Source organism: Ranitomeya variabilis, chromosome 1 (assembly GCF_051348905.1).
Source record: "Ranitomeya variabilis isolate aRanVar5 chromosome 1, aRanVar5.hap1, whole genome shotgun sequence".
NCBI lineage: Eukaryota > Metazoa > Chordata > Amphibia > Anura > Dendrobatidae > Ranitomeya > Ranitomeya variabilis.
In genome coordinates this window covers 886,241,893-886,268,900 of record NC_135232.1, presented here as the reverse complement: position 1 = coordinate 886,268,900, position 27,008 = coordinate 886,241,893, and the positions used below count along the sequence as shown (strand labels likewise).

Below are 27,008 nucleotides of genomic sequence, written 5' to 3'. Positions count from 1 at the left end.
CTAGTTTTTTTTAGCAAAGGAGGCCAGTGCTATCTAAATAGACAGAGATAGAAAAGGTTACTGTGCGGTCAGTATAAAAACTAAAAATCCACGCAGAGTTTACAAAAATAACCACCACACCGACTCACGGTGTGGAGGGGCAAATCTGCGACCCCAGAGCTTCCAACTAGCCGGAATATTTCATAATGACAAGCTGGACAAAGAGACATAAATTGAACTGAACAAAAGGTCATAAGCAGGGAAACACCCAAAAACTAGCAGACTTATCTTAAGCTGGAAATGGACTGGCCAACAGAGAACTTCCAAGAAAGGACAGAATCCACAGGAAATACATTGACAGCTGGCATCCACTACAGCCAAAAGCCCAGTTAAATAACAAGGCCAGGAAACCGATTAGTGAACGCAGCTGCTAAGTTCCACTTGAAACCACCAGAGGGAGCCCAAGAGCAGAACTCCCAAAAATACCATTAGCAACCACAGGATGGAGCCCAAGAACGGAATTCACAACAGTACCCCCCCCTTGAGGAGGGGTCACCGAACCCTCACCAGAGCCCCCAGGCCGATCGGGATGAGCCAAATGAAAAGCACGTACCAAATCGGCAGCATGGACATCGGAGGCAAAAACCCAAGAGTTATCCTCCTGGCCATAACCCTCCCACTTGACCAGATACTGAAGTTTCCGCCTTGAAAGACGAGAATCCAAAATCTTCTCCACCACATATTCCAGCTCCCCCTCAACTAACACCGGAGCAGGAGGGTCAACGGAGGGAACCATGGGCACCACATATCTCCGCAACAAAGATCTATGGAACACATTATGAATGGAAAACGAAGCTGGAAGGGCCAAACGAAAAGACACCGGATTGATAATTTCCGAAATCCTATAAGGACCAATAAAACGAGGTTTGAACTTAGGGGAAGAGACCTTCATAGGAACATGACGAGAAGACAACCAGACCAAATCCCCAACCCGAAGCCGGGGACCAACGCACCGACGGCGGTTAGCAAAACGTTGAGCCTTTTCCTGAGACAATGTTAAATTGTCCACCACATGAGTCCAAATCCGCTGCAACCTGTCCACCCCAGGATAGTCCGAAGGCTCAACCTGCCCTGAAGAAAAACGAGGATGAAAACCGAAATTGCAAAAAAAAGGCGAAACCAAAGTAGCCGATTGTTAAGGGCAAACTCGGCCAACGGCAAGAAGGTAACCCAATCATCCTGATCAGCAGACACAAAGCATCTCAAGTAGGTCTCCAAGGTCTGATTGGTTCGCTCCGTCTGTCCATTTGTCTGAGGGTGAAATGCCGAAGAAAAAGACAAATTAATGCCCATTCTACCACAAAAGGACCGCCAAAACCTAGAAACAAACTGGGTACCTCTGTCAGACACAATATTCTCCGGAATACCATGCAAACGAACCACATGCTGGAAAAACAAAGGAACCAAATCAGAGGAGGAAGGCAACTAAGGCAAAGGTACCAAATGGACCATTTTAGAAAACCGGTCACAAACCACCCAGATGACAGACATCTTCTGAGACACAGGAAGATCAGAAATAAAATCCATGGAAATATGCGTCCAGGGCCTCTCAGGGATAGGCAAGCAAAAGCAACCCACTAGCACGAGAACAGCAGGGCTTAGCCCGAGCACAAATCCCACAGGACTGCACGAAGGAACGCACATACCGTGACAAAGAAGGCCACCAAAAGGACCTGGCAACCAAATCTCTGGTTCCAAAGATCCCAGGATGACCAGCCAACACCGAACAATGGATCTCAGAAATCACCTTATTAGTCCATCTATCAGGAACAAACAATTTCCCCACAGGACAGCGGTCGGGTCTATCAGCCTGAAACTCCTGAAGCACCCGCCGCAAATCAGGGGAGATAGCAGAAAGAATCACCCCCTCCTTGAGAATACCAGCCGGCTCACGGACTCCAGGAGAATCAGGCAAAAAACTCCTAGACAAGGCATCAGCTTTCACATTCTTAGATCCCGGAAGATACGAGACCACAAAATCAAAACGGGAGAAAAACAAAGACCACCGAGCCTGTCTAGGATTCAAGCGCTTGGCCGACTCAAGGTAAATCAGATTCTTATGGTCGGTCAAGACCACAACACGATGCTTGGCTCCCTCAAGCCAATGTCGCCACTCCTCGAATGCCCACTTCATAGCCAACAACTCCCGATTGCCGACATCATAATTACGCTCAGCAGGCGAAAACTTTCTGGAGAAGAAAGCACACAGCTTCAACACAGAGCCATCAGAGCTTCTCTGAGACAAAACAGCTCCTGCCCCAATCTCAGAAGCGTCAACCTCAACCTGAAAAGGGAGAGAAACATCTGGCTGACGCAACACAGGGGCAGAAGTAAAACGACGCTTAAGCTCCTGAAAGGCCTCCACAGCCGCAGAGGACCAATTCACCACATCCGCACCTTTCTTGGTCCAATCGGTCAGAGGTTTAACCACAGTAGAAAAATTAGCAATGAAGCGGCGATAAAAATTAGCAAAGCCCAAAAATTTCTGAAGGGTCTTCACAGATGTGGGCTGAGTCCAATCATAAATAGCCTGGACCTTAACAGGGTCCATTTCAATAGCCCAGGGAGAAAAAATGAACCCCAGAAAAGAAACCTTCTGAACTCCAAAAAGGCACTTAGACCCCTTCACAAACAGTGTATTAGCATGAAGAATCTGAAATACCATCCGGACCTGCTTCACATGAGTCTCCCAATCATCGGAAAAAAACAAAATATCATCCAAATATACAATCATAAATTTATCCAAATACTCCCGGAAAATATCATGCATAAAGGACTGAAACACAGATGGAGCATTAGAGAGCCCAAAAGGCATCACAAGATATTCAAAATGGCCTTCGGGGGTATTAAATGCTGTTTTCCATTCATCACCCTGTTTGATGCGGACCAGATTATACGCCCCTCGAAGGTCAATCTTGGTAAACCAGCTAGCCCCTTTGATCCGAGCAAACAAATCAGAGAGCAAAGGCAAAGGGTACTGGAATTTGACCGTGATCTTATTGAGAAGGCGATAATCTATACAGGGCCTCAAGAAGCCATCCTTCTTGGCAACAAAAAAGAATCCCGCTCCCAACGGTGACGAAGACGGGCGAATATGCCCCTTCTCCAAGGACTCCTTTACATAAGTCCGCATAGCGGCATGCTCTGGCACAGACAGATTGAAAAGTCGACCCTTAGGGAACTTACAGCCAGGAATCAAATTAATAGCGCAATCACAGTCCCTATGAGGAGGCAGTGGACTAGATTTAGGCTCCTCAAATATATCCTGGAAATCTGACAAAAACTCAGGAACTTCAGAAGAAGGGGACGAGGAAATTGACATCAGAGGAATGTCACTATGTATCCCCTGACAACCCCAACTAGTCACGGACATAGATTTCCAATCCAGCACTGGATTATGTACCTGTAACCATGGAAACCCCAGCACAACCACATCATGCAAATTATGCAACACCAAAAAGCGAATATTTTCCTGATGTGCTGGAGCCATGTTGATGGCTAACTGTGTCCAGTACTGTGGTTTATTCTTGGCCAATGGCGTAGCATCAATCCCCCTCAAGGGAATAGGACTCTGCAACGGCTCCAAGGAAAAACTACAGCGCTTGGCAAATTCCAGGTCCATTAAGTTCAGGGCAGCGCCAGAATCCACAAATGCCATTACAGAAAAGGACGACAATGAGCAAATCAGGGTAATAGACAAGAGAAATTTAGGCTGTAAAGTACTGATGGTAACCGACTTAGCAACCCTCTTAGTTCGCTTCGGGCAGTCAGAGATAGCATGAGTAGCGTCACCACAGTAAAAACACAGCCCATTCTGACGTCTGAACTCCTGCCGTTCTACTCTCGTCAAAACTCTATCGCATTGCATAGGCTCAGAACTCTGCCCAGAATGGCCAGAGACATTGATTCGTTCAAACCAGCAGGCGTGGGAAACCCCACCATAACATCTTTAAGAGCTTCAGAAAGACCCTTTCTGAAAATAGCCGCCAGGGCATCCTCATTCCATTTTGTAAGCACAGACCACTTTCTAAATTTCTGACAATATATCTCTACTGCTTCCTGACCCTGACACAGAGCCAGCAAAATTTTTTCTGCCTGATCCACAGAATTGGGTTCGTCATAAAGCAGTCCCAGTGCTTGAAAAAACGAATCTATATTGAGCAATGCAGGATTGCCTGGCTCAAGGGAGAATGCCCAGTCCTGCGAGTCGCCACGCAGCAGAGAAATAACAATCTTCACCTGCTGAATGGGGTCACCAGAGGAACGGGGTCTCAGAGCAAAAAATAATCTGCAATTATTTTTAAAATTCAAAAACCTAGATCTATCCCCAGAAAACAAATCAGGAATAGGAATTCTAGGCTCAGAAACAGGAGTTTGAATAACATAGTCTTGGATACTCTGTACCCTTGCAGCGAGATGATCAACACGCGCAGACAAACCCTGAACCTCCATATCAGCACCCAGCTCCTGCACCATCCAAAAATCAAGGGGAAAAAAAAGGACAAAACAAGCAACACACAAAAAAAAATGACTCAGATCTTTCTCTTCTCTCTTTTGAGATGCATTTAACACATTGCGGGCCAGCTGTACTGTTATGACCTGGTGGGTACGGAGCGGTACTGAGATGACCTGGTGGGTAAAACCAATCATGGACTCGCTTAGAGGAGGTAGCAGCTCCACAGACAGAAATCACTGATATGACCTAGTGAATACTGAGCAGCACTGAAATGACCTAGTGGGCAAAACAAAAGTAGTACTAGCTCTGAGGAGGTGGTAACTTTACTGACCGCAATCCCTACTCCTAACACCAACACTATAAATAGCCGTGGAGCGTACCTAACTCTGCCTAGATGCCTCTGCACAGCCTAAGAACTAGCTACCCCTGAAGATGGAAACGGAAAGCTATCTCACCTCAGAGAAACCCCCAAAGGAAGATAGCCCCCCACAAATATTGACGGTGAGTGGAGAGGGAAATGACAAACTCAGAAATGAAACTAGTTTTTTTAGCAAAGGAGGCCAGTGCTATCTAAATAGACAGAGATAGAAAAGGTTACTGTGCGGTCAGTATAAAAACTAAAAATCCACGCAGAGTTTACAAAAATAACCACCACACCGACTCACGGTGTGGAGGGGCAAATCTGCGACCCCAGAGCTTCCAACTAGCCGGAATATTTCATAATGACAAGCTGGACAAAGAGACATAAATTGAACTGAACAAAAGGTCATAAGCAGGGAAACACCCAAAAACTAGCAGACTTATCTTAAGCTGGAAATGGACTGGCCAACAGAGAACTTCCAAGAAAGGACAGAATCCACATGAAATACATTGACAGCTGGCATCCACTACAGCCAAAAGCCCAGTTAAATAACAAGGCCAGGAAACCGATTAGTGAACGCAGCTGCTAAGTTTCCACTTGAAACCACCAGAGGGAGCCCAAGAGCAGAACTCCCAAAAATACCATTAGCAACCACAGGATGGAGCCCAAGAACGGAATTCACAACACATCTGCAATGCCAAACGCAGAGACCTTCTGCAGCCAGATGCAGAGCGACTGTTTGTAGCATCTGACACGTCTGTGATAATAACAATCAATCAACCTCCCTAACAAACAGCGCTGATGACATAACGACACAGCAAATTACGTTCTTGGTAAAACGTAAGCTGGTAGTGAAGCTGCCGAGATCTTTGCTAGTACCTGAGATTGGGGAAGCTTGATAATTCAAGTGTATTAGTACGTTCTATGTAATTACATTTAAAACACATGTAATGTTTTCTGATCAGTCTACATTGCAAATACAGCATGTGTCACATCCTTTTATGATACATTGATGCAATATGTGTTTTATATCTAAAAAACTATGATACGTGTAAATGGAACGTGCCTGTTCTCTACCAGTAAGTATCTTCAGGTGGCTGGTCACTCTCTTTGACTTCTTTGTAATTGAATGAATACTGAGCTTGGACAGTTTGTCTTTCAGAGATTCTTCTTCATCTAGCCTCCTGTACTTCAGCACTAAAAATACAGATATCAAAAGGCATAAAATATGACACCCAGATTGTAAAGGGTCAGCAACTTTTGTGTTATATTAACATTCAACATAAAAAATAGAAAATACATACAGTGGCCTGGGCTCATAGAGGATGATTGTTTAATTAATAGTCAAAGGTTGGAAGTAGAGGGAACATTTTTTAACTGCTGAGTTTAGTAATGAACTACAAAAATTATAATGAAATTTGTGGTTTAGTTTCCTTTTGTCCTGATGTTTAACGTTTAAATCATCACTGCCGGTCAGAGAGCCGAAGCTTCCAATCTGTCAAAATGACAACGTGAGTGCACAACTGTGATCAGAAGTATAAAGTTTACCTCCAGTTATTGGTGTCGACTGCTTCCATCAGCCGACGCCTGCTGCCACTAATAACAGTGAAAGCAGGAGCGGCTGATAGGAGTTTTCAGCAGCCAGCTCCTGCACTGTAAATAAATAATAATAATAAAAAAAAAATGGCATGGCTTTCCCTGTATTTTTGATAACCAGCCAGGCAAAGCTCACAGCTGAGGGCTGCAACCATCAGCTGGCAGCATTAGCAAGGCTGGTTATCAAGAATAGAGGGGAACCCATGCCACATGTTTTAATTATTTAAAAGACAGCTGGCGGCTGGTATTCTCAGGCTGGTAAGGGACCATGGATATTGTCCCCCCAGCCTAAAAATAGCAACCCGCAGACGGCAAGGAAAGGCGCATGTATTAGGTGCAGAGGCAGGTTCACCGCAGTTCACCGGGAGAATTTCACTGAAAAAATTTGAATGTGGTGAACTCGCCTTTGCACCGTGAGACTTTTTCTTACTGTGCTAGCAGGTATCTCACCGAGGTCACCGCAGTTCAGCCCGGCTGGGAATGCAGCCTCAGTGACCGGCAGTAACCTTGATGATGTCACCGCTAGTTACTGATGCTGCGCTCATAGCAGCTCATTCACCAGTGGTTCTCAGCCTTGATGGTCACATCTTGGCACTATCCAGGTTGAAAGCTATTTAACCCTCAGACATTGATTACGGCATGGAACAGAACGACGGACAATTGAGGGATGTTATTATTTTTTTATTTTTGTTTTATTATCGGAGATGAGGGATTCAGTGGAATTAGGAGTTAGGTGAGTATAACTGTGTTTATTTTTAAATAAAAAAGTACAATTGTATTTTGTTTAATTTCAAATGAAAGACTTTATTCTGCCTTTGTCTTTATTTACCATGTAACAATAGGATTAGTAATGGATGGGGCAGACATCAACCCCACAAATATGAACCCTTCTTGCCACTGCTACAGGGCAAGTGGGAAGAGCCGGGCAAAGCACCAGAATTGGTGCATCTAATAGATGAGCCTTTTCTGAGGCTGTTATTTTTAGGCTGGGGTGTGCCAATATCCATGGCCCCTAACCAGCCTGAGAATACCAGCACCCAGCTGTCTACTTTGGCTTGGCTGGTTGTCAAAAATGAAGGGGACCCTATGTAGCTTTTTAAAATTATTTATTTAAATAATAAAAAAAAAAATACAGTGTAGGGACCCCTCTATTCTTGATACCAACCTTGCTGAAGCTGACAGTTGAGGGCTGCAGCCCCCAGCTGTGAGTTTTGCCTGGCAGGTTATTAAAAATACAGGGGAACCCATGCCATTTTAAAAAATTTTTTATTTACAGCGCAGGCCCGTCTGACGTATACTCCCATCAGCTGCTCCTACTCTCACTGTTGCACAGCAATTTAAGAAATAATAAAGACTTCTGCAGAAAAACCCATTTATAAATAGAAGTATTATTTAAGAATGATTAGTCATCCTAATAAAGGATGCAGTCAAGATGTTGGAGAGTAAAAATTAATATACAAGCTGATGCAGAATGTCATGAGAATATATAAGGAAACTACTTGTAACACAGTAAGGTGGAGTATCTGAATATTATTTTATGTATGTATACAAGGTAATGTACATTGCTGTTAGGGTACTGTCACACAGTGCAATTTTGATCGCTACGACGGTACGATTCGTGACGTTCTAGCGATATCGTTACGATATCGCAGTGTCTGACACGCAGCAGCGATCAGGGATCCTGCTGAGAATCGTACGTCATAGCAGATCGTATGGAACTTTCTTTCGTCGCTGGATCTCCCGCTGACAACGCTGGATCGTTATGTGTGACAGCGATCCAGCGATGTGTTCGCTTGTAACCAGGGTAAACATCGGGTAACTAAGCGCAGGGCCGCGCTTAGTAACCCGATGTTTACCCTGGTTACCCGGGGACTTCGGCATCGCTCCAGCGCCGTGATTGCAACGTGTGACCGCAGTCTACGACGCTGGAGCGATAATCATACGATCGCTGCGACGTCACGGATCGTGCCGTCGTAGCGATCAAAATTGCTCTGTGTGACAGTACCCTTAGTGTACCTAGATCCTTCCTCCTCTTCAGCTCGTTGATGTTGCCGTTAATGTCTTTAATCGCTGTGAAGGCTTCCTGTAGTGTCCTGTAGTCTGGGTGACACGAGGGAGTGGAGTTCAGCAGTTCACAAAGCAACAGGGGATATTTCATTACTCTCTGGATAGGCTTAATCATCAGGGATCCCATGTCCAGCAGATTCGGTTTACCTCTATGGGATGAAAATAGAGATATGCGTTATTTAACAGTGAACTATTATCTGATCTATCATGCATGATTTATTACAGCTCTTTTAGATTGTTTTGCTATAATAACATATTAAACAGGTTTTTACACAGTAATGAAGAAAGCAACCAGCAGCACTTTATCAATGGATGCACAGTGGAAAAGAACTCACTGGAAGATAATCCCGTAAGCAGTAAGAGACAGTGTTGGCCCTTACTACTGACCATATTAAAAAGGGTTAGTCATTATTGTCTCTGCTGATCTGCTCTATTCATGTGCTAAATGGATGATGATAACTTTGTATATGTCAGACTCACCACTGGGCAGTTGATACCATTCCCATATACTGATTTTATGCGTGCATTTGTCTAGTGAGTTTATTGGGAATACTGGATATATCAAGGTCTCGTGTCTTGACTCGATGTCCCCTTTTGCTATATGTCTTAGATATCGATTAAGCATATTCCAATTCAGACTGCAAAATGCATTGTTCTCCATGAGATAAGTTGTCAGAAGAGAAATCTGTTGACAGATTTCCCATAGAAAACACAGTAGCACTTGGCCAAGGAAACGCTCCTGTGTATGGGAGACACAGCCAAGATGGCTGTCGGTTGAACCATTGGCTGATGCATTGTTTGACCGACAGTCATCTAATGTATATGGCTGACTTTAACTTTTCAAATATATGTTATCAAGGAGTAGGTGATTGATACAAAGATGGATAACTCCAGAATCAGACTACAAAGAGCATGTTTGCTGTCTGTTACCATAAAGATGCATACATCTGCATAGAGACTGTACACGCAATTTTTAATTCTGACTATGTGTATTGTTGCCTCTATATACCAACTTTCATTCTCTAAGGGTATAATCATCCTGGTTTTGGTGTCTTTTCACAGTCCACAAAAACTGCAGTAGTCTAGAGTTTTATCATGTTTTAGATTAGACAAAACTACAACTAAATTGACCCATAGAGCTACTAAGGCCGGCGTCACACTAGCGAGTTTTACGGACGTAAGAGCGCAGAAAATACGTCCGTAAAACTCGCCAAACAAACGGCACAATTATTCTCAATGGGTCTCGTCCTATCAGCCGTATATTACGGATCCGTAATATACGGCTTTCTACGGCCGTACAAAATCGCAGCATGCTGCGTTTGTCAGCGTATTGCGCAAAAAAACGCCAATGAAAGTCTATGGGGGCGAGAAAAATACGGATTCCACACGGACCAGCAGTGTGACTTGCGAGAAATATGCAGCGGTGTTAGTGAAAAGCTGGTAATTCAATTGCCGGCTTTTCATTTCTCCTTCACAAACCCGACAGGATATGAGTCATGGTTTACATACAGTAAACCATCTCATATCCCCTTTTTTTTTGCATATTCCACACTACTAATGTTAGTAGTGTGTATGTGCAAAATTTGGATGCTGTAGCTGCTAAAATAAAGGGTTAAATCGCGGAAAAAATTGGCGTGGGCTCCCGCGCAATTTTCTCCGCCAGAGTGGTAAAGCCAGTGACTGAGGGCAGATATTAATAGCCAGGAGAGGGTCCATGGTTATTGGCCCCCCCGTGGCTACAAACATCTGCCCCCAGCCACCCCAGAAAAGGCACATCTGGAAGATGCGCCTATTCTGGCACTTGGCCACTCTCTTCCCACTCCCCTGTAGAGGTGGGATATGGGGTAATGAAGGGTTAATGCCACCTTGCTATTGTAAGGTGACATTAAGCCAGATTAATATTGGAGAGGCGTCAATTATGACACCTATCCATTATTAATCCAATTGTCTGAAAGGGTTAAAAAAACACACACACATTATTAAAAAGTATTTTAATGAAATAAACACACAGGTTGTTTTAGTATTTTATTGCTCTCTCAATCCATCTCAAGACCCTCGCTTGGCAAAATAATAAACCCACAATAGACATACCCTCTGATGAACCGTCACGTCCCACGAGGTAATCCATCTGAAGGGGTTAAAAAATTTTACAAGCAGGAGCCCTGCTAATGCAGCTGTGCTCGTGCTTGTAAGCCCCGGCGAATGAAGGAAATGTAGGTCAATGGCCTATAGTTACCTTCAGTGGCGGTGAGGCGCCCCCTGCAGGTTGTCCTCATATGAGCTCGAGCGTGGGAAAAAGTTCCCAGGCTGCAGTTCATGAGGACATCCAGCAGAGGGCGCCTCACCGCGACTGAAGGTAACTATAGGTCATTGACCTACATTTCCTTAATTCGCCGGGGCTTACAAGCACGAGCACAGCTGCATTAGCAGGGCTCCTGCTTGTAAAATATTTTAACCCCTTCAGATGGATTACCTCGTGGGACGTGACAGTTCATCAGAGGGTATGTGTATTGTGGGTTTATTATTTTGCCAAGCGAGGGTCTTGAGATGGATTGAGAGAGCAATAAAATACTAAAACAACCTGTGTGTTTATTTCATTAAAATACTTTTTAATAATGTGTGTGTGTTTTTTTAACCCTTTCAGACAATTGGATTAATAATGGATAGGTGTCATAATTGACGCCTCTCCATTATTAATCTGGCTTGATGTCACCTTACAATAGCAAGGTGGCATTAACCCTTCATTACCCCATATCCCACCGCTACACGGGAGTGGGAAGAGAGTGGCCAAGTGCCAGAATAGGCGCATCTTCCAGATGTGCCTTTTCTGGGGTGGCTGGGGGCAGATGTTTGTAGCCAGGGGGGGCCAATAACCATGGACCCTCTCCTGGCTATTAATATCTGCCCTCAGTCACTGGCTTTACCCCTCTGGCGGAGAAAATTGCGCGGGAGCCCACGCCAATTTTTTCCGCGATTTAACCCTTTATTTTAGCAGCTACAGCGTCCAAATTTTGCACATACACACTACTAACATTAGTAGTGTGGAACATGCAAAAAAAAAAGGGGATATGAGATGGTTTACTGTATGTAAACCACGACTCATATCCTGTCGGGTTTGTGAAGGAGAAATGAAAAGCCGGCAATTGAATTACCAGCTTTTCACTAACACCGCTGCGTATTTCTCGCAAGTCACACTGCTGGTCCATGTGGAATCCGTATTTTTCTCGCCCCCATAGACTTTCATTGGCATTTTTTGCGCAATACGCTGACAAACGCAGCATGCTGCGATTTTGTACGGCCGTAGAAAGCCGTATAAGGCCGGTTTCACACGTCAGTGGCTCCGGTACGTGAGGTGACAGTTTCCTCATGTACCGGAGACACTGACACACGTAGACCCATAAAAATCAATGCATCTGTGCAGATGTCATTGATTTTTTGTGGACCGTGTCTCCGTGTGCCAAACACGGAGACATGTCAGTGTTCGTGGGAGCACACGTATTACACGGACCCATTAAAGTCAATGGGTCCGTGTAAAACACGGACCACACACGGACGGTCTCCGTTTGCAGTCCGTGTGCCGTGCAGGGGACAGCGCTACAGTAAGCGCTGTCCCCCCCACTGGTGCTGAATCCGCGATTCATATGTTCCCTGCAGCAGCGTTTGCTGCAGAGAAAATATGAATAATAGTGTTTAAAAGAAAGATCTATCTGTCCGCCGCCCTCCCACCCCCTGTGCGCCCCCCCCCACTGTTCTGAAAATACTCACCCGCCTCCCTCGCAGTGTCCTGGTCTGGCCGCTCCTTCTACTGTATGCGGTCACGTGGGGCCGCCGATTAGAGTCATGAATAAGTGGCTCCACCTCCCATAGGGGTGGAGCCGCCTATTCATGACTGTAAATGAGCGGCCCCACGTGACCGCATACAGGAGAAGATGGGGCCAGACCAGGAAGCAGCGACAGCCAACGAGGGAGCGGGTGAGTATTTTCAGAACAGCGGGGGGGGGGGGGCGCACAGGGGGTGGGGGGGCGCACAGGGGGTGGGAGGGCGGGGGACACATAGATCTTTATTTTAAACACTATTATTCATATCTTCTATGCAGCAAACGCTGCTGCAGAGAAGATATGAATGGCGGCTTCAGCACGATGCAGTGTACCACACGCGTGGGTACCACACGCTCCATGTGGTACCCACTCGGCACACGGGCGGCACACGTGTGCCGCACGTATGGCCTACGTGAGCTCACAGGAACACGGACACGGATAACTCCGGTACCGATTTTTTCCGGTACCGGAATTATCTGGACGTGTGGGACAGCCCTTAATACTGAACCGTAATATACGGCTGATAGGAGCAGCCCCATTGAGAATAATTGTGCCGTTTGTTTGGCGAGTTTTACGGACATATTTTCTGCGCTCTTACGTCCGTAAAACTCGCTAGTGTGATGCCGGCCTAATACTAATAAAAATGGTTTAAAAGTAGTATTAAAATACTTACTGCTCTTCATATATTTTTCTGTGGAGTAAAAAAGAAAATGGATAGCATTAGAACAACTAACTACATCATTCTAGCTGTAAAGACACAAGTTTATCACACCAAATATAAACGATTATTCCAACTTTTAACAAAAGATAACTTCTAATAGGCTCAGTCCCTATTTATCTAAGATAAAGAGGTGACTAGTCACCAGAGGGAGAGAAACTTATATCACACTTATTGATGATGAATAGACTGCTTCTTGAACGCAGTTATTATGAAGCAGATCACAGCTCAACGTTATCTTTGCATACTTCGATTAATGTAGTGACATAACCAATGGCGTAACCAATCTACTATATAATTGTCTAAGGGTCACTTCCGTCTTTCTGTCTGTCTGTCTGTCACGGATATTCATTGGTTGCGGCCTCTGTCTCTCATGGAAATCCAAGTCGCTGATTGGTCGTGGCAAAACGCCCACGACCATTGCCACGACCAATCAGCGACGGCCATAGTCTGGCAGCGAAATGGCCGCTGCTTTACTGCCCTGCAGTCAGCGCTGAAAGCTCACACAGGGTTAATGCCAGCGTTAACGGACCGCGGTGTAACGCACTCCGTTAACGCAGCTATTAACCGTGTGACCAACTTTTTACTATTGATGCTGCATATGCAGCATCAATAGTAAAAAGATCTAATGTTACAAATCATAATAATAAAAAAAAAAGGTTATTCTCACCTTCCGACATCGCGCGCTGTCCTCGAGATTGCAAGCGGCAGGTTCCGGTGCCAAGGATGCTATGCGAGAAGGACCTGCCATGACGTCACGGTCATGTGACCGCGACGTCATCACAGGTTCTGCGCTCATACCAACCCTGGGACCGGAAGCTGCCGCATGCGGGAAGGTGAGTATATGTTTATTTTTTATTTTAAGTTTTTTTTAACCACGCATATAGTGCCCACATTGCTATATACTACGTGGGCTGTGTTGCATACTGTGTGGGCTCTGCTATATACTACATCTCTGTGCTATATACTATGTAGCTGGGCAATTTACAACGTGACTGTGCAATATACAACGTGACTGTCCAATATACTACGTGGCTGTGCAATATACTACGTGCTCTGTGTTATATACTACGTAGCTGTGCAATATACTATGTGGCTGTGTCGGTTCTGTTATATACTACGTCGACTGTACAATATACTACGTGGCTCTGTTATATACTACGTGGCTGTGCAATATACTACGTAGTTATGCAATATACTACATGCCTCTACAATATACTACGTGGCTATGTTATATACTACGTGGCTCTGCTATATACTATGTCGCTGACCAATATACTACATAGCTGTGCAATACACTACGTAGCTGTGCAATACACTACGTGACTGTGTTATATACTTTGTGGCTGTGCAATATACTACGTGGCTGTGCAATATACTACATGCCTATGCAATATACTACGTGACTCTACAATATACTACGTGGCTATGTTATATACTACGTGGCTCTGCTATATACTACGTGGCTGACCAATATACTACATACCTGTGCAATACACTAAATGGCTATGTTATATACTACGTGGCTGTGTTATATACTGCGTAGCTCTGCTATATACTACATACGCTGTGTTACATACTACGTAGCTCTGTTATATACTACGTAGCTATGTTATATACTACGTTGGTTGTGTTATATACTACGTCACTGTGCAATATAGTACGTAGCCTGTGGTATATACTACCTACATATTCTAGAATACCCGATGCGTTAGAATCGGGCCACCATCTAGTGGAATCATATGTGCTGGCACTTGGTATGGGAGTAAGTATGTTCAAAATGGACAAAATAGTCACTAAAAATCAGTTAAAAAAGTATCTATTGTACTGTAATATAAAGTGTAGGTTATACATAAAATATTATTTTATAGGTTAGCAAGTTTCTACCTGCTACGGATAATTTGGAGTTTGTACATTGTACTTGTAACCTGCTAATCACTGAAATACAGTAAATGGAGCATTTAGTCTTCTGCTTGTGACTACTTCGAATCAGCATGGGACAACTGCAGGTGAACAAAACTATTAGATCATCTGGTTGTCAAGATGTATCACAATAGTAGGCCTCTTATACAACACAACCATAAAGGTCCAGAAGAAAACAACTCTATATGGTTCAGAGTTTGGAAACAATCACTTGGTACTAGGGTCAAGTTCATTTTGGGTAATTCACATATAATAAATTAGATCTTATCTATGTGTACTATGTGTGCAACGACGATGACAACAAAGATGAAAACGTGCTTAAAAGCGTACATATATACATTATGTTCTTTATAGACAGGGAATGAGATCTTATAATGATAGTAGTCAAGGAACCTCAGTTCAACACTGCTTGGGACCAGACACTACTGTGAAGAGGCATAGCCAGGCATGAAACAATGCACTCTGGTTCACTGCAATCGGAGACTTCTGTATAATAGCAAGAGGTAACACTACACCACCACAAAATTGCATGCTCATTGCTGACATTATGCCTACAGGTGGTTGGAAGAAGTGAGGTCATTGCTGCAAAGCTGGACAAAAATCACATGAAGATATGTAAAAGAATGACCATAAAACCTGTTTTAACCCGAGCTTAAAGGAAACCTGTCCGCTGATTCATGTTTCTTGGAGCACAGGCAGCATGAATCAGACTCTGGCTTCGTTATTGCAGCCATGATTGCTTTACTATGAAAGTTGGACATTTTAGAAGAAACATACTTTGAAAATCTATCCAGTGATGGCTATTCCAAGGTCAATCCCTAGCGTCATCTCCGCTCCCCATGACACATAGATTTATGAGCGTTTAATCTGCGAATCTACGGGAGCAGGAAGAAGCTGCTGAGAACTTGCCTCAAAGTAGTCATCCAAGACCCAGTGACTGACTCATCAAAGTGTTTATACTCAGGGCCGCCATCAGGGCATTACTGCACTGACTGGCGTATGGGGCCGGTCAGCAGAGGGGGCCTGCATTGGGCCCCATCTCTTCTGCTGATCGGGCCCCAGCGGCAGGATTTTGCCTGTGCACATGGTGCACATGGTGGCAGGATGAAAGATATGGGGGCAGGATTGGAGATACGGGGGCAGGATGGGAGACATGGCAGGATGGGAGACATGGTGGCAGGATTGGAGACACAGGGGACAGGATGGGAGACATGGTGGCAGGATTGGAGACACAGGGGGCAGGATGGAAGACACGGGGCAGGATTGGAAACACAGGGGGAATGATTGGTGACATGGTGCGGGATGGAGACAGATGGGGCAGGAATATGGGTCAGGATGGAGACAGATGGTGCAGGTTCATGGGACACGATAATTTGACAGATGGGGCAGGAATATGGGTCAGGATGGAGACAGATGGGGCAGGATGGAGACAGATGGGGCAGGATGGAGACAGATGAGGCAGGTTCATGGGACAGGATCATGGGACAGATGGGGCAGGATCATGGGGCAGATGGTGCAGGTTCATGTGACAGGATAATGGGATAGATGGGGCAGGATGGGGAGATCATATGTGGGCAGAATGGATACTCATGAGGGCAGGATGGGAGAACATATGGCTGGAGCCAGGAATGAGATATACGGGGCCAGCATGGGGGATATTATTACCATAGGGGCTAATTAAGGGATATTATTACTGCAGTGATGTTTTTTTTTTTTTGAGGATACTGTTTTAAATGGGGGCGGTCCTGTTACTGTGCAGAGTGATACTATGTCGGCTTTTTTTCTTCATCTGGTGTAGTGTAGAAGTTGGGAAAAAATAAGTAATGTGTTCTGCAAGCGAGCTCTAGATAACTGTGTTATTTCCTGCAGAGACGAGCCCTGGCTGGAAGAAGTGACGTCGATCTGTGCTGGATGAAGATGAAAGACTTCACCTAGAGGCGTCACTGGTAAGTCTGTATATTACCTATACACTGACACTATACACTGTATACTAAACACAGCGGTCTTGTGTACAATGTCACCAGTGATCACTGTTTTACCTTTACATTAAACACTATATACAGAGCTCCTGTATACAATGTCACCAGTGATCACTGTATTACCTGTACACTGACACTGCATACAAAGTGCTAAGATCTCCTGTGTATAATGGCACATATGGTGATATTAGTATTGTGTTTTTTTATTACTGATCAGTATTGTAGTATTCAGTCACAAAGTGGTGGTAATATGTTGTCCGGCCATGGTGTGGTGGTATTTGTTTCTTGTATGTGGTATTATTGGTCACCATGTGATGGTAATATGTCGTCTGGTCATGGTGCGGCGGTATTTGTTCCTTGTATGTGCTATTATTCGGTCACTGTGGTGGTAATATGTGATCTGGACATGGTGTGGCAGTATTTGTTCCTTGTATGTGGTATAATAGGTCACTATCTGGTGATAATATGGTGTCTGGTCATGGTGTGGCAGTATTTGTTCCTTGTATGTGGTATTATAGGTCACTATCTGGTGATAATATGGTGTCTGGTCATGGTGTGGTGGTATTTGTCCCTTGTATATGATATTATTCGGTCACTGTGGTGGTAATATGTGATCTGGACATGGTGTGGCGGTCTTTGTTCCTTGTATGTGGTATTATAGGTCTCTATGTGGTGGTATTATGGTGTCTGGTCATGGTACGGTGGGATTTGTCCCTTGTGTGTGATATTATTGGTCAATTTAAAAATAAAAAAATACCTAAATTGTATTGCATATTTTAACAAATGTTTAATAGGTTAGAGTAGGGCCCAGCCAAAAGAGTCTACCATGTCGTGGTGGCGGCTTAAAAAATCTTTTGGCCACAACGAAGGCTGCTGGTTATATGTGTGATCTGGTGATGGGAACTGTTAATGTGTGATTGGTGAGACATGAAGTTTTTTCAAGAGAGAGCAGTAGGACTGTGGACAGTTCGAGGGGTGGAGGCGGGGCTGGGGTGGAGCCTGGGCAGCGTCTCACAGGCCCCAAAATTCCTAGTGGCAGCCCTGTTTACACTAGAAATCTGGCACAAAATACTTAAGAAAGTTTCAGATTTTACAACTTTTGGCGCTTTCATGCCAGCTTTGGCAAAGGAGGGGAAAGATATGTAAAAATTGTGTAAACAGATCTTTTAAAAAACATAATTGCTGAAAGTTGAAAAAGAGGCCAGGGAGAACCAGGAGGGGGCATGGCCAACAATTTAAAGATAGTTTATTACTTTTTATGCTAGAAAATATCATGTATTTTGGAGCAAATCGGCACCTGCATGTAGGAGGTATAGGTTTAATATTCTGACATTAGTAGACTTTAAAACAGATGTATTTATTAAAGGGAACCCGTCACCCCGTTTTTTCAGTATGAGATAAAAATACCATTAAATAGGGCCTGAGCTGTGCTTTACAATAGTGTATTTTGTGTACCCTGATTCCCCACCTATGCTGCCGAAATACCTTACCAAAGTCGCCGTTTTCGCCTGTCAATCAATGTGGTCTGGTCAAATGGGCGTGGTGGAATCGCTGGTTTCTCCCCCAGATCTTGCTTATCTTTCCGTTGGTGGTGTAGTGGTTTGCGCATGCCCAACAGCGGAATGCACTGCGCAGCTGAAGAAAAAGAGCGTGATCTGCGCTATTAAACGGTTTAGCGCTGGCGGCGAACTCGGCTTCAGGAAAATGGCCGCCGCAATCTCCATCTGCGCACGCGCGGCATCCCGCGGCCATTTTCCTGAAGCCCCGGGAAGCTGAGCACTACCATCTGCGCACGCGCGGCCTCAGGAAGATGGCCGCCGCCAGCGCTAAACCGTTTAATAGCGCAGATCGCGCTCTTTTTCTTCAGCTGCGCAGTGCATTCCGCTGTTGGGCATGCGCAAACCACTACGCCACCAACGGAAAGATAAGCAAGATCTGGGGGAGAAACCAGCGATTCCACCACGCCCATTTGACCAGACCACATTGATTGACAGGCGAAAACGGCGACTTTGGTAAGGTATTTCAGCAGCATAGGTGGGGAATCAGGGTACACAAAATACACTATTGTAAAGCACAGCTCAGGCCCTATTTAATGGTATTTTTATCTCATACTGAAAAAACGGGGTGACAGGTTCCCTTTAAGTGGTATGATACTTACTTATACTAAATGTGGTGCAATTTACTCCAATAATCTTTTTTGAGATGGACAAATAGAACGTTAGTCTTGACATATCTTCCCCTATAACTAGTAAATTGTGAAATATGTCCATATAAAGGTGCAGAGTTAATGGACTGGCATCAATCTTTAGAATGATTTTTTTAAAGAAATACTGGCATGATAATATTAAATATATAATTATTAATATAATGATTCTGTATATGTTGTCTGCACTAAGTTATATCATGTTATCCAATAGAGGGCGCAAACTGCACCACACTCTGGGCCGTTCTTCTCACAGTAGATTAAAAAATATTTCCTCCAGTGACTCATGCCTCCTGATCAATATCTAGCATGAAGAGTGAGTCACATTGCCTTTCTGAAATCAGAACTTTTAGGGGAATTTTGCTGTCTGACAGAGCACTTACTCTTGTAGGCAACAGACAGTGTCCGGAAATATTACATCTGGCAGCTATCAGTATTAGTGTAAAAAAACTGTTGAAAGCAAGATTGCAAATTAATATTTTATTCACATAGGTGCCACAGTCACAGGCATATTTCTAAGCCTAACCTCACGAAACAGAGCATTCAGCACAGCAATATATAGTAAAATAATAATATAAAACAATTAGCAAATTAATTACAAAGCTAAATCTCTGTGTATTCTCATTTTTTTACATTTATTAATCTATTTGCATGTAAAGGTATTAAAACATAACATGGCAATATCAAAAGTGTATGAAAAAAGGCATATACAGTACTGTGCAAAAGCATTAGGTAGGTGTGGAAAAAATGCTGAAAGTAACAAATGTTTTTAAAAATAGAAGTGTTAATGTTTTATTCTTATAAATGAAAAGAATGAACAAAAGAGAAATCTAAAACAAGCCAATATTTGGTGTGACCACCCTTTGTTTTGAAAAGAGAGACAATTCTTGGTATACTTATACAAAGTCATTTATTCTGTATGATTACAATCAGGTCTATGAGTTATCAATTAACCCAAACAGGTAACGATGATCATCATTTTCAAGTCATTAACTAAAACAAAAACAGCTGTGTGGAAGGCTTGAAGCTAGGTGAGGAGCAGCAAAACTCTGCTACAAAGGTGAGGCTGTGGAAGACAGTTTCCCATCATAGGTCATACAACCCATTATGAGACTGCGAGACAGAGCACAGCAACAAGACACAAGGTAATTATTTCTGCATGAGCAAGGTCTCTCCCAGACAAAATTTCAAAGCAGACTGGGGTTTAGAGACATCTTAATTAAAACTCTTTTAAGAAGCGCCAAGAAATAGGCCATGTTGAAGACCATAGGCGCAGTGGTCAGTCAAGGAAAGTTAGTGCAGCAGATAAGACATATCGTGTTTAATTCCCTTTGAAATTGGAAGATGTCTAGTAGTGTCATCAGCTGAGAACTGGCAGGAGCCAGTGGGACCCATCTACACCCATCTACCAAAACGGAGACGTTTGGCTATAAGTAGTCTTCATGGAAGAATTATAATGAAAAACCCTTATCTTTGACACTGAAACAAGGCCAAGTAACGCAGCTATGAAAACATAGGAACTGGGGTGTCTAAAAATGGCAGCAGGTGCTGTAGACTGATGTTTCAAAATGTGAAATATTTGGCTGTAATAGAATGCAGTTTGTTCTCCAAAGCCTTGAGATAGTACAGTAAGGAGTGTCTGCAGGCATCAGTGAACATTGGTGGAGGTTCATCGCAAATTTGGGGATGCAATTTAGTCAGGATTAATGGTGTCCTCAAAGCTGAAAAATACCAGCAGATATTTATCTATCATGCAATACCATCAGGCAGGTACCTCCCAGCCAGCCTGTAGTTTTATTCTGCAGTAGCACTATGACCCCAAACACAAAGCCAATACCATTAAGAACTATCATCAGTGTAAAGAAGAGAAAGGACTCCTGGAAATGGTGATATAGTCCCCATATGGTCCGGATCTCAACATCATTGAGTCAGTCTGGGATTACATGAAGAGATAGAAGAATTTGTACAAGCCTACACACAAAAGATCTGTGGTTAGTTCTCCAAGATGGGAAAACCTCTCTGCCGAGTTCTTTCAAAAACTGTTTGCAAGTGTACCTAGAAGAATTAGTACTGAAGGCAAATGGCTGTCACAACAAGTATTGATTTAATTAGCATTTCTCTTTTGTCCATTCACTTTGCGTGTATCTAATTAACCCCTTAATGACCACCTATATGCCTTTTAAGTTAAGGGTACTTAAACCACAGCGTCATTAATTAACGGTGCTAAGGAATAAGGGTATAGCGCCCCCCAGATTCAGAATTTCTCTGGGGTCTCGGCTACTGTTTTTTTTTTACTGACCCCGCTGTTGCGATCACCGTTATAGCGGCGACCACAAAAAAAGTCAGATTTTCCATTTAATTTCTCTCTCCTCATACATCAGAGGAGAGAGAAATAGGGTCCTCCGGTCCCCCGATCATCCCCCGGTACCTCTCCTGTCTCTGCATGCCCCCGTGAAGTCCCCCGGGCCGCCGGTGTCTTCTTCCGGGAGAAAATGGTGGGCACATGTGCTAGTGTGTCTGCCGAGATCTGCCGGCCAGCACCCAGCAACAATAGGAAATTTTACCTATTGGTTCATTTTGATCACTGTGATAGACCCTATCACAGTGATCAAAATATAAAAAAAAGTAAATAAATCACCCCTTTAGTTAGGGAAAGATAATAAATAAAAATATATATATTTATTTCCGTTTTTCCATTAGGTTTAGAGTTGGGCTAAAGTGAGTTGGGCTAAAATGAGTTGGGTTAAAGTTAGGGTTAGGGTTGGGCTAAAGTGAGTTGGGCCAAAGTTAAGGTTAGGGTTAGGGCTAGATTTAGGGATAGGGTTAGGTTTAGGGTTGTTATTATGGTTAGGGTTGGGATTAGGGTTAAGGTTGGGATTAGGGTTAGGGGTGTGTTTTGTGGTTAGTGTTATGGTTAGGGTTGGGATTAGGGTTAGGGGTGTGTTTTGTGGTTAGGGTTATGGTTAGGGTTGGGATTAGGGTTAGGGGTGTGTTGGGGTTTGGTTTGTTGTTAGGATTATAGTTAGGGGTGTGTTGAGATTAGGATTGGAGTTAGAATTGGGGGTTTCCACTGTTTAGGTACATCAGGGGGTCTGCAAACGCGACATGGCGCCACCATTGCTTCCGGCCAATGTTGCGTTCAAAAAGTCAAACGGTGCTCCCTCCTTTCGGAGCCCTGCCATGCATCCAAATAGTAGCTTTTCCCCACATATGGGGTATCGGCGTACTAAGGAGAAATTGCACAACAAATTCTGTGGTCCATTTTCTCCTGATACCCTTGTGAAAATAATAAAAAATGGTTCTAAAGTAAATTTTTAGTGAAAAAAGTAAAATGTTCAATATTTCCTTCCACATTGCTTTAGTTCTAATGAAGCACCTGAAGGGTTAATAAACTTTTTGAATGTGTTTTTGTGCACCTTGAGGGGTGCAGTTTTTAGAATGGTGTCGCTTTTGAGTATTTTCTGTTATATTGACCCCCCAAAGTCACTTCAAATGCCACTACCATGAAGTACAATATGTCACGAAAAAAACAATCTCAGAATCAGTGGGATCCGTTGAAACATTCCAAAGTTATTACCAAAATAAAGTGACAGTGGTCAGAATTGTAAAACTTGGCTTGGTCATTAAGCACAAAACTGTCTGTCACTAAGGGGTTAAAAGAAAAAAACTAACATAAATACTGTGTATGTACATAACTTCTCAAAACATCTTGATTTATCAAATAAAAAGTAGGAGCGCCACACACAGACATACTCGCACTTACTCGCTTTGGCATGGTGTCAATGAGGATATTAATGGTTGTCTGAGGAATGTTCTGCCACACTGAATGCATTTAGGCATGCAAATCATCAAGATCCCTAGTAATTGGTGACAATAACATCCCAGATGAGTACGATGGAAGACATGTCTGGAGATGTTGCTAGACGTAGCATGAGCAACCTGCGCCTGGCGTTGTTGTGCTGGAAATTGGTTCCTGGAACATTTTAGAGAAATGGCTGTACCACTCGTTCCACTGCCAAAATAAATGTAATGTGGTGAGCTAAAAGTGATTCAGCTCCAGTACATTACGCCAACCCACACCATGATCCTGGGAGTAGAACCTGTGTGATGTTCCATGGAGAAGGGCTCTTCAACACATTGCCATGTGCTCTTTTCAGATTCAAAGAGTGGTGCTTAGTGATCCATTCTGTGCTGCAAGTGACATTAGATGTCACATAACAAACCTAAGATGCCAGTGTCTACACAATCCATCTGAAAGCATTTGCATGACATTGAGCTATGAGCCAAATGTCCAGTTACATGTGTTCTATTGACCTCACACCATTACTCACAAGAGCTATAATGGTGAAGAGTAACACAGCAATAGAAGCAGGACTGGAGGTCTATCCTCTTCAAGGATGAATCCCACTTTAGTGTTGAATGCGATGATAGCAGAAGATTGGTCTGGAAGCAATATGTGGTACACCATGAAGACACATTCATAAGACAATGTGAAAATATCCCAAAAGCCATTTTTTAACATGATGCTAGGTAGTATGTAGCTTGTGCTACTATAAGTAGCCTATATGGCCTAATTGTGATACTATTGTCACAGTTTGTATGCACAAATTATGGTTGTTTAATTAGTGCTAAAACATTCCACTGCACTTTACAGAATTATCACTCACACTTCTCAGAGGCTCTCACAATCAAATTCCCTATCAGCATGTTTTTGGAGTGTGGGAGGAAACTAACACGATGGTGTAGTAACACCTGGTGTCTACAGGTGGTGCCATTTTCCTTGGGATAAATGAATCTCAATGTGTATCTATAACACTGTACTCTTCAGCAAAGAGGAAACTCACCAAGAAAATATAACATCTTTTGTTTAAAAATGTTTTTATTTAAGAGGTTATTCCACCAAAAAACATTTATGACCTAACTGCAGGTGAGGTGGTATTGCGTATGCACTGTGACGGGGTGTACGGCAGAGCACGAAGGAACAACAGGCAAAGGGATGATTCAGCAGATTTATTATCAAGAACGCTGGAAAAACACATGCAGGTAGATCTACAGAGTCCACAATTAGTCCAACGGAACAGGTTCGGGGCACCTCCCGATAATCCTTGTGCCAGCTAACAAAGCAATAGTCCACACGAGTCCAACGGAACAGATTCGGGGGCACCTCCTGATAATCCTTGTGCCAGCTAACAAAGCAATAGTCCACACGAGTCCAAGGGATCCCAAAACAATCCCACGAACAACGAGATATGTCCTCAGCTCAAGTCTCGCCCCGTTCGCTTCCGGAGTCACAGATGGACGTGGGGTCTTGCCTCGGCTAAGAATCCCCACTCCTTCTCCTTCAAGGGTCAACTCACATCTGATCTCAAAAATAAGAATGGATTGTCTGAGCTCCTGGGATCAGCCCATGAAAGGGGGTAGGGGTCACACCTTCTATTCAATGGTTGGGTCCACCAGAAGATTCTAGACTGGTCGGCTCCGCTTAGTCTATCCAGTATGTGCATTTGACTAGCCACCTGCTGTGAGGAAGAATGGCTATTCCTTCACTAGTGGTGTTGACAAAGCTTAATTACATTATAGCTTAGGGCTGCAAGTATTGGGGGAAGGAGACAGGTTAAGTTACATACATCCCATGACATTGCAAAGTGTACAGTAAATACAACCAAAGAGAAGTCGCACCACATCATGACATATTATACAAAATACAGGACAGGGAAAAAAGTACATATCATGACAATCCCTTCCCCTCCCAATTTGTGTACGTACTAGGGACCTCTACAGGTCGCTGGTTAAGTACACACAGGCATGGCTGACCGGACTCAGGGCTCCTCTTGCCTGGACAGTCCATCTGCATTTTGGTGTTGGCTGCCTCTTCTATACTGTATGGTAAAGTTATAGGGCTGCAGAGCCAGGCTCCATCGTTGTTAAGCGTCCATTGTCCCCAGAGACTCTGTTCAGCCAGATGAGGGGATTGTGATCAGTAACCACAGTGAATTCTTGTCCATACAGATACGGTCTTAGTTTCCTGAGGGCCCACACTACAGCCAGACATTCTTTTTCAACAGTTGCATAGGCCACTTCTCGGTCCAGCAATTTCCGGCTGAGGTACAGCTCCCAGTCCATAAGCAGAGGCGTCCGTCTGCACAATGAATCTCCTCTTGTAGTCTGGAGCAGGCAGAACAGGGTCGCAGACCAGAGCGTCCTTCAGCCGGTTAAAAGCCTCATCACAGGCTGGAGTCCAGATCACCAGCCGGGGCATCGTTTTCATGGTCAGGTCAGTAAGAGGCTTGGCCACAGTGCTGAAATGAGAAACAAATTTTCAGTAATAACTGGCAGTGCCCAAAAAAGCCATAACTTGTTTCTTAGTTTGGGGTACAGGCCAGTCTCTAATAGCCTGGATTTTGGCAGGTTCAGGACGGAGCTTCCCTCCTCCCACTCTATGCCCTAGGTACTGGACTTCACCCATCCCCAATTGGCATTTATCTGGTCGAATGGTTAGGCCTGCTGCAAGAAGCAGGTCAAGAATAATGGCTACTTGGTTCAGATGTTCCTCCCACGTCTGGCTGAAGATGGCGATATCATCCAAGTAGGCACAAGCAAAGTCACCACATTCCCGGAGGATCTGGTCCACCATTCTCTGGAAGGTTGCAGGGGCATTCTTCATTCCAAAGGGCATGTTTAGAAATTCATACAGACCAAAGGGGGTTATAAAAGCGGACCGTTCTCTCCCTTCCTCCGTCAGAGGGATTTGCCAGTATCCCTTACTGAGATCCAAGGTAGTGACATATCGGGACCCAGCCAGGCGGTCTAGAAGTTCGTCAATACGGGGCATTGGGTAAGGATCACTGACGGTATGGTCATTTAGTCGTCGATAGTCCACACAAAACCGAGTACTCCCATCCTTCTTGGGTACTAACACCACAGGAGAGGCCCAAGGGCTATGGGAGGCCTGGATTACCCCAAGCTGTAACATCTCCTCCAGTTCGTGCTGCATGGTGTGTCGAACTGATTCAGGTACCCGGTAAGGAGCCTGTTGTATGGGACGGATACCCTGAGAGTCATGTTGGGTGACGGTGGTTCGACCTGGTTGGGATGAAAAAGCAGCCTGTCTCTGTTGAAGCACTCCCAGCATCTGGTTTTTCTGTAAGGAATCCAGGTGATCTCCCAGTGGAACCTGTTCCACAGTGGATGGGGCTCTCGCTGCTTCCACGAGATCAGGTAGGGAGTTCTCATCCTCTTGACCGTCTTCTGAAGCCAGCCGGCAGCTTGCTATCATTGGAATGTTCCGGTCATGGTACTCCTTAATCATATTCACATGGACAGTCTTTTGTCTTAGCCCCTGATCATCTAAAGCAAGAAGATAATTGGTGTAATTTAGTTTTCTGAGAAGGGACCCTCCCATGTGCTCTGCAGTTTATTCTGCCGATGGGGAACAATCATTAAGACCTGTTGTCCTTCTACAAACTCCCGATAGCGTGCTTTAGGGTCATACCATGTCTTCTGTCTGGTTTGAGCCATCCGCACATGACTCTGGGCAAAACTAGCAAGTTGAGCCAGGGTTTCTCGCAGCTTTAGGACATAAGGGACAACAGGGGCTCCTGTATCCTCAACTTGCCCCTCCCAGTATTCCTTGAGCAGGGTTAAGGGTCCTCAGACCTTTCTTCCATGGAGTAGTTCAAAGGGGGAAAACCCAGTGGACTCCTGGGGAACTTCCTGATAGGCAAACAAGAGATGGGGTAGGTACTTCTCCCAGTCTGAATCTCTGTCAGTGAGGGCCCTTAGTATATTCTTCAGAGTGCCATTGAATCGTTCACAAAGTCTATTTGTTTGGGGATGATACGGGGTCG

At 44.2% G+C, this 27,008-nt stretch overlaps 1 protein-coding gene across 1 annotated transcript in view; it reads right to left on the bottom strand.

Annotated features, from left to right (window-relative positions):
* Positions 1-27,008, bottom strand: part of ARHGEF38 (Rho guanine nucleotide exchange factor 38) — a 179,542-nt gene that overhangs the window by 76,598 nt on the left and 75,936 nt on the right. Inside the window, exons 5-7 of the mRNA XM_077278239.1 lie at positions 13,012-13,029; positions 8,469-8,668; positions 5,923-6,053 (exon numbers count right to left, since the gene is read on the bottom strand). Of these exons, the coding sequence (XP_077134354.1) occupies positions 5,923-6,053; positions 8,469-8,668; positions 13,012-13,029 (349 nt within the window). The remainder of the gene's footprint in view (positions 1-5,922; positions 6,054-8,468; positions 8,669-13,011; positions 13,030-27,008) is intronic.